Raw genomic sequence first — 11,731 nt, forward strand, 5'->3', positions numbered from 1 at the left:
GCAGGCAGGAGGCAGCAGGCAGGGCTGTTATTATCCAGTCTGGTCATTATTATCCATACCTGCCTTGTATTCCTCTACCAGCACTAGGAAAAGGGAATAAGTATGCAGAAATCAAAAATTATGTTTGAATAAAATGAAGTCTCCAGCTGCTCTTTTCTGCTCTTCAAAATCCATTAACAAGTTGCAATCACATATATTGCTATTTTTTTATACAAGAATGATCTAAAATACTTTTAAGATCTAATTCAATTCCAGTTCATGTATTATATTAATTAATTTATAAAGCCTTTCCATTAATTCACTTTATCTTTTAAAGACTTACGACTTTACAATGTTAATTAAATTTTATTTCATATACCACATTCATTAATGTATTCATTCAAAAGCATTTGTAATTTATTGTCTGTATCTGTTTTACAATTAAAACTGTTACTGTACTTTATATCTCAGTRATGAGCTGCCCTGGCATCCCCACGTGGCACCAAAGCCTGGCCATGTCCCTTTGGTCCAGCTGTGTTTCCCTTCTCCCGTGCGGGTCCGTGCCCTGGTAGTCAGTGACTCAGCAGGAGCGTCTGCGCATGGAAGGAGCGTCCTGGACCCTGCAGATCCCATTCCAGCGCTGCCCATCCCGGCCCTGCAGATCCCTGCGCTGCCGGGGGCTCATGTGTGTTTGGCAGGGCTGCTAGTGGTCGCGCAGCCCTGCCAGGTTCCTGTTCGCCAAGGGTTGGTTCAGAGGATTATTCCAAAGTCTGCTTTTTTTCCTGAAACAGGAATGGATATTTTCTAGCTAGATGCATTCTGCAGGAAACCCTGCTCTGGGATGCCTCTACATTTGGTTAGCTCCTGGTTTTGCATTATTAATGCGTTGTTTTTTAACAACTGCAGTATAAAGAGCAAACTGAGAATATTTAGAGCAGTTACCATTCAAATGAGAGGTATAAGATTTCAGCATCTGGAAGCTGCTGCTCCCCACCAGTCCGGGACCTCCTCCAGCGCGCCCAGCGCAGCCAGCCCCCGCTCCTGGGACGGGAAGCAGAGCTCTCCAAGCCTGGCCCTAGGTGCACAAACAAAGGCCAACGTTTGGTACATAAATATGGAGGACTCTGTGGCATGATGAAAATGCTCTGTTTTGATTTCAGATTTTCAGTTTCAAACCCCCAACCAAGCAGAAAACCCCTGCAGTGCTCTGGTTTGCCTAACCACCGAGTTCACGTGTCCRGGTGCTCGCRTTCCCGCAGGCTTGCCTTGCAGGAYGGACGGCCTCGCTGGAGCCCTTGGCGGGGCGCGAGTGCCTGCCGGCCGCCTGGGCTCCGGGATGCGCTCCCTGCTCCGGCTCCTGCTCCTGCCCGGCGCAAGGAGCACTGTGCCAATGGCAGGGCTCCGGRATGCGCTCCCTGCTCCAGCTCGGCTCCGGCTCCTGCCCGGTGCGAGGAGCACAGTGCTGCTGGCCGGGAGACGGCTGCTCCCAGAGGCTGTTCCCGCAGCAGGCCCCAGCCGGGCGCAGGCTGCTTCCCGGGGCACGGCCTCCCGAAGGGTCCCGGCTGGCAGTGGASTCGTGCGCCGGGCAGCCCGTGCAGCCGGTTCTCAGGCGCTCTCGGAACTGCCTCTGGGCTTGGGAGATGCCCCCGGTGAGGGGTGCGGGCGAGCYGAGCAGTCGTGAGGCCTGGCCCGGCCCCGGCACTCGCAGCTCCTCTGGCTGGGGTCTGCCGAAGTAAAATACCTCCCTGAAACGCCGCCCTGCCCTCACTCAGGTTATTTCTTGGGCTTCTCAAACACTCAACAGTTAAAAAATAATCTTTGTGGTTTTCTTTTTTTTTTCTTTTTTTTTTTTTATCTAAGCAGCCTTTTAAAAGCATTTTTCTAACAATTTAAGGACTCCATTTTCAAATGTTTTTACATGCCAGAGGAAAAATGCCATGAGTAAATCCAAATGCATGGATTGGTACTAATGCAAATTCCTCATGAATTTCACAGCTTCGTGAACCTCTTAAAAGCTTTTGGAAACCTCTTGATCCTGTTTATATTTGGCAAATTGTAGCCTGTATCTCATGAATATCTGTTTTCCTTAGCACGAGCCTGCTGTTGGCAAATGTAATTATACTTCTTTCCTTCCTTTTGGAGCCTGGAAACTTTTACCCACCAGTTCTGCTCTCTGAAAGGAGTGTTTTGTCACTCACAGTAGAATACGCGTTTTGGTCTTGCAGTGGTGAGAGCAGCAAAGTAATGTGTTCCACTAAAAACAACTTATTCTGTGTGATTAAGGATAGTGTAATTTTCTATTTGCTTTAGAAGCATTTTTTGTTGTTTTGTGGAACAGTAGGCTTGGACTGCTTAGTTATAGTATTTCTGAATACTATTTAATAAAGCGTTAGATGCCAACTTAGTTATCAAATATGCAACGCATCTTCAGATTTCAGCTCTAGCAGCTCTCAGCCATGGGGGAGACAGGAGTCCTCTGAAGTCAGTAGGAACTTGGTTGCTACCTTCATTTATGGCAATTTATCRATGTATTTCAACAAAGGGCTTCAGGCAGGAGCTGTGAACTCCACGTGGATGGAGCACTTCAGTGAGCAGGGACTTCTAAATGGAATATGTTAAAATAGTGTTGGCTGTCCTCACTCTGCAAGCTGTGCTCAGGGAAGCCTTGTATCTGTCCTTACATTTTTAGGGTATACTAGCCTATTTTACGGGATAATCTATCCCATCCCATCCCATCCCATCCCATCCCATCCCATCCCATCCCATCCCATGCTGTCCCTGTGCCAGCTCTGTGCCATCCTGTTTCATTCTTTGTACAAATAAATGACCGTAAGGGGTGTGATGGAGACAGTTTTCCCCTCGTGACTCCAGGGCGATTCTTCCTTGGCTCTCAGGCCGCTCAGCGGGCAGGCTGGTCTGGATTTGGGTGGCGCAGGCGCAGGGCGGTTTGGGTCGTTACGGCCCTGGGTGGCTGCTGGGGACGGAGCCACTGGGAGCGCAGTGCGGAGCGGCGGCGCCGGTGCCGGGAGCAGCACAGGCTGTGCACGAGGTGCTGCCCGAGCCTCCACAGGGCTCTGCTCTGCATTTTATTGTCCTTCTTCCGCTGTGGATCTTCTGGTCCTCCAGGAGAAGCAGRGTGCTTGGAGGAGCCATTTGTGTGTGTAAGATTAGTGTCCTTTGGCCCTGAGCCGTGCTGCGGTACCTGCGTGGTCGCGCTGGAGGCAGCGGCAGGTGCCGTGCAGCGGAGGGCCCCCAAGCTGTCGTGACGCGCGTGCTCGGCAGGGTGCTGGGAGCCAACGTGCTCCTGGGTGCCCAGGCCGTGCTCATGTGTCACCACAGCTTGTTCGGTGGCACAGAGCGTCGTGCGCACGCGTCACCACAGCTTGTTCGGTGGCACAGAGCATCGTGCGCACGCGTCACCACAGCTTGTTCGGTGGCACAGAGCGCTGCGACGTTGGCGGAGCGGGGCCTGGGGCGTCAGCCTAGCCACGGAGCAGAGCTCCCAGGCTGGCATCCAGGCGGGTTTTGAAGACCTCCAGAGAAGGAGACWCCACAATGATTAAYTAACAACAAATACCCCTTAWCTACCCCGTGTTGAATACCTCCTGCCAAATACCTCTCAAACACCTCATGTGTCCCTCGCGGCGGGTCCTCGTGCAGCTCCTGTGTCCCTGCCGTGGGCAGCGCGCGCCGAGCAGCCTCTCCGCTGCAACCCGGCACGCGTGCCTGCTTGGTTGGCCAAGGGGCGTTCTTGGAGAGCGGACCAAGCAGGTCCTTTTTCACAGGGAGAAACACCAGCAACTCATCCTTTGAGTTACCAGAGAAAAGGCGAAAGACATATCACACTGTTCATTACCGATTGCTGTTGATTCTCCATAAAAAGTTTCGGGTTTAGAGCTTAATCCGTTACTTGCCTGAGGACAAGCTCCGTATAATAATCCGTCTTTCCTATAACAATGTATCTTAAGGTAGCAGAGCTTAGGAAAAGAGCAGATGTGTGGAAATGCATCTGCAGCAGCTGCGTGCGGCAGCAAGCATCTAGGAAGACAGAGGATGCGGCAGGGCTGGCCTGTGAAAGCCGTGCTTCTTTATCGGGCAGGAGCTGCCGGGGCTGCCGCGAGCTTTGCTTCTCAGCTGCACTGCACACTCGCTTGCCAGGCACCTCTGCAGTTCGGAGGATATTTTCAAAATAAAATTCAGACAGAAAGGTACCTGTCAGGGATACACGTGTATCTGATTGCAGTAGCACCACTTATACTGACTGTCACATGTGCAAGAAGACATTTTGATGTTATATTTAATAAACAACAGTTGCACAAAAGCCAATATATGGCGTTTTAATAATTATTTAAAAGAGCTGTGTATTATGTTTCGCTGTTGTCATTTTCTAGGAAATCCAATCTAATGCAAAGAATGTTTACTAAAGTAAGATGCATAAAATATAAAATCAGCAATTAATAGTTGAAATAACCTTTAAAAGGGGAATTTGTTTTAGATTCCAAGGTGTCATTACATTTTTTCCAGGAAAACATCTCCTAGGGTCCGATTGAGGCGCACGGGGGTTGTTCGGGCACGGAGAGCACAGGCGGGTTGTGTTGCCCAGGGCAGAGCTCTCCGTGCAGGGTAAACTGTAATGATCTTGAGGGCACTTGCTGAGTTTGACACTCACCTGCCTCAAGGATGGGGCCTAACACACTGCAGCTGCAYTGAGGACTGCTGATTTGTAGCAGGTCCTTGCCCTCGAGTCTTGGACTGAGGCCCAGGCTTGCTGCTGAGTTAATGGTGTTTTCAACCTGCCTCCGTCTTCATGCTCCCCCTTCACTGTTTGCCCACAGGTGTTACTTGGAAGATGGAGCCTCCAAGGGTGCCTGGCTGAACCGGTCGAGCATCATTTTTGCTGGCAGCGATAAGTGGTCGGTAGACCCTCGAGTCTCCATTGCCACGGCAAACAGAAGAGAGTACAGCCTGCAGATACAGGACGTGGACGTGACTGACGACGGTCCCTACACCTGTTCGGTGCAAACTCAGCACACGCCTAGAACGATGCAGGTGCACTTAATTGTACAAGGTATGTGCTCACRTCAACTACAAACCACTGTTTGAAGTGTGCTTTAAAAGAGCCAGCGGTACACATGGGGAAAGTCTATTAAGCCTGTTTTTTGGGATACGTATTTTCGGTCATAAAGATTCTTCCCATGGTATGCCCTGTCCTTGATCCTCTTTTTTCCTTATTCCCTCTATTGAGTGTGATACATACACAATATTCTCTGGCTATCTCAGCTGAGAAATGAACTAGAAATGGAGTGGGGCCGAGCTGGCCGCAGGAGCAGCTTGATGGATCAGCAGCCGAGCGGCGCTCGGGCTGCGCAGCAGCGGCTGCACAAAACGTGCACCGGCTGTTGCAAAAGTGCAGCGTATCCTCAGTTCCTGATGTGTGCCCCCTAAAATCATTGCTACAAAAACAGTAATTAACCCGTCAGTTAAATAAAAGAAATAGAACAAGGAAAGCAGCTTCTAAAAATCAGAAAGGAGTCATTGATTAAAACCAAAGTAAACAATGAAGGCAAAAAAAAAAGTTGCTTTTGCTGCAGCGTAAAAATCCATAGTTTTGTTTTCTTCCAGACAGCAGTTTTCTCAGAGAAATATTGTCCCAGATTCCAATACTGTTAATAAAAAACATCTGTTTATTGCCATGGGATGCTTCCCTGTTAGGAGCACTGGAGAGCAAGGGTGTAAGTTTGTATTTATTGTGTTATTCCAGGGTGAACAATCCTTAACTTTGATTATCTTTGTAATAGCTAATGCCTTCACACAAGGGGCTAGAAAACAAAGCTGCAGATTAATTACATATATAAAGCGTATAAACAAACCTATAATTAATTAAGATAACTACAAGAATATAGGGACATAATGACTCAATAGTTAAAAATATGCACAATTATTAAGCGATTGCATTTATCCCTTCAGAAATGGAAAGTATAACCCAAGGCTGTAATTTATTAGTCTTTGGTGTGATCATCATTACCATTTCTTTTGCATTCTTAATGGGTAAGGAGGCGCCGAACGCGGAGCAGCAGACRTCAGGTGGCCGTGGCTGTTGGTGTCGGTCCCTCCGGCGCCGTGTGCGCTGCTGCCCCTGGCGCGGGCGCTCCTGGCCTGGGGGGCACATGGTCCCTGCTCTGCAGGAGCCAAGCACAGCCGCCCGCYGCCCTGCCCTGCTGGCCGCAGCCCTGGGGAAGCAGGCGCTTCCCAACACAGGGATGGCCCCTCAGCGAGGACGCCCCTTCTCGCGCGGCTGGGACGTGTCCTGGGCCTGGGTGCCCACCGGCCGCTGGGGTCTTCAGTGTTCCCTTCTCCTCCATTATGCAGGCTGACCGCGTCCCTTCTCCTTCAGGGGTATTCCAAAGATACATGCTGTGTAATGGTTAAAGGGGCCTGGTTTCCCAGKAATAAGGTGGAATGGGGTGAAGAGGGCTGAGCTGCAGTCAGCCTTGCTGCCCGCTGCGATGACTGGAAGTGATCCCTGCTGTCCCYGGGCAGACCTGAGCCCGTGCAGGCCCCGTAGCATCACCAGGCTGCACTCCTCCTGTTAATACCAGGGAAACCAAAYGGTATCAATAGTACCAAAGAAAAAAGCTGACGTCTCTTTAGCCCACGTGAAAAGGAAGAAGAAACTCCAGTTGACAATATTGCAGTGACCTTCCTGGAGACATGAGCGTTACAGAGTAATTCATTAGAAGCGCAGAAGGTAGGAGTTCTTAATCAACTCCATCTGCATCAGAGCCAATGCTTGATCCACAGAGTCATGAACTGCAGATGATTTGAATATCAGATGTTTGCCGTAGTAAAGTCAGAAAATGAAAGACCTCTCACCATACTCCATTGCTCATAATTTCCTGGGGAAAGGTTGCCGTTTCTGCAATTTCTGTTCTGACATTTATTCTGTCAAAGTTGAAATTGCATCCTCGGAGCTTGTGTTTCTTTTGCAATTTGCAGAAATATTAAGACGTGTTTACCAGTGCCCATGAGAATTCCTTCTGCATTAGGGCACAGCTGCAGGCCGGGGCCCAGAGCCATGAGCTCCCCAGGCTGTTCCTGGGGACCGTGATGCAGCCAGGAGGCCCCTCGGGATGTGCAAGTGCCTGGTGGCCTCCCTCGGCGTGGCCTCCCTCGCCCAGCCTCCCCAGAGGTCTCCCCTAGGGAACGAGGCCACTTAGAGCCCTGCGTGTGCCCCGGATTGTGCCCTGTCCTGTCCTTGTCCCTGTCCCCATGCAGCCCGAAGGCAGAGCCACACCAGGAGCTTGCGCTTGCCAGGTTGACCGGAGCCGGGCCGGAGCAGTTGGGAGCAGGGCRTGTTTGTGACAAGGGGGCCAAAGCGGGAGGTAAAACCTGGAGAACCGCAGACCTCGTCCCTGAAGCGTTTCCTRGGCGTGCAAGTGGGCAGGTCTGGAGTCAGGAGTACAGAGCTGCGTGGTTCCTGGCAGTGCCAGTGCTTTCTGTCGCTGCCAGTCCCGCAGAAGCGGGGCGCTCTGTGACCTGGGCAATCCTCGTGTGAGCCCTTCCGCGAGGACATCCCTGCACGGGCGGCTCCAGAAACGCGCCCTGTGCCCGCTCCTGCTCTGCCTTCCCTGCACTGCTGCATTCCTGTGCCTAAGCGGTACTGGGTACAGCTTGCAGGTAAAGAATTTAATTAGCTATGTAAATGCAACTTATAGATTTAATGCATAAGTGCAACTGATGCTTTTGTTTTAAGTATGTATAATGTTTCCTAAGTAATACTCAGGGCCCTTTTTCTGTCTAATAAACCCCTTTAATGTCTCCTAAATATTAATGTATTGATTTAGTCTTTGCAGTATTTGCGAAGTCTAATTTATTTCCTCAGCCTGGCCAAGAGGGACTTGCAGCCGGAGCTAACAAGATCAATCTTAGCCAAATTTATTTAAAGTGGGACAGAATAAATATGCAGTAGACTTGTACGATCRTATAACAAGCAGTTTGTGGTGCAGGAGGCAGCGCGTTGCCCTGTTAAGCTGCCCGTGCTGGCCCGGGCGCTGGCCGTGCTGGGATGATGGACGGGCTGCTGCGCACGGCCTYGCGAGGGCAGAGCCCACCAGGGCCCATTGCCAAGCAGGGCACTGGAATTCCAAATTCTGTCCACTGCCTTGCGTCTCCTCACTGGAACTGAGCTGCACGGACAGCCCTTTCCGATAAACGAGAAGGTCAGCGGGATCCTGGGGTGCATGAAGAGGAGTGTCTGCAGCAGATCAAGGGAGGTGATCGTCCCCCTCTGCCCAGCCCTGCTGAGGCCACAGCTGGAGACTGCGTCCAGTTGTGGGCTSCCCAGGACAAGAGGGATGTGGAGCTGCTGGAGAGAGTCCAGCGCAGGGCTACSAGGRTGRTCAGGGGCCTGGCACATCTGCCGGATGAGCAAAGGCTGAGGGAGCTGGGCCTGTTCAGCCTGGAGAAGAGAAGGCTGAGGGGGGACCTGATCAGCGTGTACAAGCTACGGGAAGGCGTGYGCAGCACAGGGTGCAGCATGGAGCCATGCTGCCCCGTGAGAACCCCGCTGCTGCCGGCAGGAACGCCGCCAGCGGCCCCTCCTGCACCCGCTTGGCGCACAGGGCACGTGGAGCGCCGCTGCCGCCGGCACGGAGCCCTGACTGTGCCCGAGCTGCTGGGCTCKGCCCGTGACAGGGAGGCCGGGACGCTGCTGGAGACGAGCTCTGTGCTGCCGCTCTCCAGGCAGAGCGCTGAGGGGCTGCTTTGCTGCTGCATCTGGGGCAGAGCACTGCTGTCACAGCTTACAGGGCTTCCTCTGTAATGAATCCCTCCCTTCCAGGGCTGCCAGGGAAATAACAGCYTGGCACGGCCGCGCTAATACCGAGCCGTGCTGCCGCTGGTCATGGTGAGCAGGGCGGCTCGCTGCCAGCCGCTGTCCGGCCGCTCGCGGGCTCCTGGGCACTCGCTGCCTTCCCGGGGCCACCCACGAGCGCTGGCGCCGGGGGCATCCTGTGCCCGTGTCCCGGGCGCACGYAGGGTATGCGGTGCTGCCGGGGCTCTTCATGGCCTTGCCCTGTCCCACAGGCCCCAGCAGCAGCGGGGCAGGCAGCAGCCACCCGGGCAAACGTCAGCATCCAGTGCCAAAGACACCGAGAGGAGTGCCCAGAATTTCAAATCCCATTAAGTGTTACTCTTCCTGGAATAATTAGATAGTGCCGCCTGTAAAGGCGTGAAATGATGTGCAGATTGGGCTCCTCGGGAAACCCGCTGACAGAGCCAGTCTGAGCTGTCCTCTTTGAAAGTTAATTTATGGAGCTGCCAGCGTTCAGCAATAATGCTGCAATTAGCCGCCGGCGTTCCCACTTCATCCTTCCGCACGCAGCCCTTGCCTCCGTACTCTACCTTGTTCCTGTCACCCTGCGCTCCTATAGAAGCAGAATTAGGCATATTAACATTTTAACTGGGGTTAAAGCAAGGAAAAACATGATATTCAAATATGCAAGGATGTTAAGAGAGCCCTCAAAGGGCAGGTTGAGCCGGGGCTGGGAAGCAAGCACCCTTGCCCTCCATGCCCCTCCTGGCATGCTCGGTGCTGGAGCTGCACAGGCCTGTGCGCGGTGCAGCGGTGCCTGGCTGGTGTCTCTGCTGAACGCGCTGCACCTGATGGGGAAGGTAAATGGCATTACGGGTGCATGAGCAGGGACTGATTATTTAATAAAGCTGAATAAGTTGTACATAAGCAAAAAATGTTCTGAGCAGCCTGTTGCTATCAGTGCACGGTGAGGAAGGCTCCTGTGAGCAAAGCTGGACGCGGGAGGGGGGCGCGTGGGCTGCAGGAGCTGCGGACGCCGCGGGCCGCGCGGGCCGGGCGCGCTCGCACTCAGGCTCGGTGGTGATGGGGGCTGCCTGGCCCCCGAGCCAGCGCTGCGCGGACTGACAGAGGAACCAGCAGGTTCCTTCAGTTACTGCCTAATCACTAACTTGTGCACCACGTTTCTTTATGAAAGGGTTTGAGTCTGTTCCATTCCAGTATTAAGGTTCCTCAAGGCAAAGGAAACAATTAGAGGCAAAGATAATTTTCCTAAATGAATAAGTTTTAATTCATGTGGTCCTGGGAATTAATATGTTTGTAAATATGTTAGCTAAAATTTGAAGGAAGTTACACAGTTCTTTGCATTCAAAGCAACAAAAAAATGAGCCAAAATGTCAAGCTGTGTGTATTATTATGTAATACTATGGTAGAGCTGAATCTGGGTTATTCTTGTGTTTTCTGCTCCATGAGTGCGATGATGACTGGGGAGTTCACAGCGCATTAACCAGGAGTGTCACTCTCACTTTGCAGCCGTTTCCCCGTTGTGCAGCCGTGGGGAGGGCAGCACGGCCGTGTCCCCCTCCAGCAGAGCCGTTACCTGGGCTCGCACACCTAAATCATCCCCACAAAGAGTGGGGTGCATTAATTTTGGGAGAACAGATCAGCAAGCACTGATCRTGTCCCGGTGCTTGAGCACAGCTGCAGGCACCCCGCACCAGCCGCCTGAGAACACTGTTTATAGCAAATAGCAAATCGAGGCCCTCTTGGAGGCAATTAGCAAAATCAGCGCATCCTTTGAAGCGAAGAGGTGGGAGAAGCGCTGCTCCTGCCCTGCTTTTCACCACTGAGCTGCATGATGGTGCTGCGAGGCGCCGGGCGCCGGCGGAGCAGCCCCACGGCACGGCCCAGTGCCCCCAGAACTTCCTGCCCTGAACTCTTGTCCTCGTGTCTGRGGACCAACCTGGTATGAAGGATTTTCCTGAAGGAGCCATGTAGTGAAAATCTGCATGAGATAAAGTACTAGAGCCCCATATATACCATATGTTACTATACAGGATAATCAGTGGGAAAAGATGTAATATTTTGCACCATGAAAGAGAACTGTGCCAAATGAAAACTACATAGCATTCTTTCTTCATACAGTCCTATAATATGGCTTTTACTCTGTATTACACCTGCCTCTCACAGGTCTTTTATCCCTGCTTTTGCTATAAGAGCTTGGGAATCGTTGCAAATTGCAAAGGATTGCAAAAGGAATCAGTCTCTCCCCGTGGCTAGATTTTGAAAACTGTGCTTAAGGAGATTCACATCTGCTCACTTCCTGCCTTTTTTGATATTATTTTTTTTTTATGTGCAACATCTTGAATATTTATCCCTTTGGGTTAACATTTAAAGGAGAGAATTAAAAAAAAAATCTCATGAGGGAGATGTGAGCTTGAATCCGAGTGCCCCCATTTGGATGGATAAAAAGGCACTTAGGGAGCCGGGTAGTACAGACATGTTCATAAGCCTGCGATTTTCATCCTGCCTCAAGGCCAGCGCTRCCATGTGCATTACAGTAAGAATAACCAAGTTTTTGCATTCCGGTGAGCCTTTGGGATGGCGAGGGCCGAGGTGTGGAAATGTAAGGGGTTTATTAGGTGCTCCTCAACAGATCAGTCGTTCGCTCTTCTCAGAATGCAGAAATGTTCCTGTGTGAGGTAGGGGCTGGTTTGAGTGATGTCCTGTGTGAGGCAGGGGCAGTGTCAGGGGTGTCCTGTGTGAGGTAGGGGCAGTGTCAGGGGTGTCCTGTGTGAGGTAGGGGCAGTGTCAGGGGTGTCCTGTGGGAGGCAGGGGCAGTGTCAGGGGTGTCCTGTGTGAGGTAGGGGCAGTGTCAGGGATGTCCTGTGTGAGGCAGGGGCAGTGTCAGGGGTGTCCTGTGGGAGGCAGGGGCAGTGTCAG

At 51.9% G+C, this 11,731-nt stretch overlaps 1 protein-coding gene across 1 annotated transcript in view; it reads left to right on the forward strand.

Annotated features, from left to right (window-relative positions):
* Window positions 1-11,731, forward strand: part of NEGR1 (neuronal growth regulator 1) — a 117,492-nt gene that overhangs the window by 60,771 nt on the left and 44,990 nt on the right. Inside the window, exon 2 of the mRNA XM_026042473.1 lies at window positions 4,815-5,047. Coding sequence (XP_025898258.1) covers window positions 4,815-5,047 — 233 coding nt within the window. The remainder of the gene's footprint in view (window positions 1-4,814; window positions 5,048-11,731) is intronic.

Source organism: Nothoprocta perdicaria, unplaced genomic scaffold, assembly GCF_003342845.1.
Source record: "Nothoprocta perdicaria isolate Ctin4 unplaced genomic scaffold, notPer1 scaffold_304, whole genome shotgun sequence".
Taxonomy (NCBI): Eukaryota; Metazoa; Chordata; class Aves; order Tinamiformes; family Tinamidae; genus Nothoprocta; species Nothoprocta perdicaria.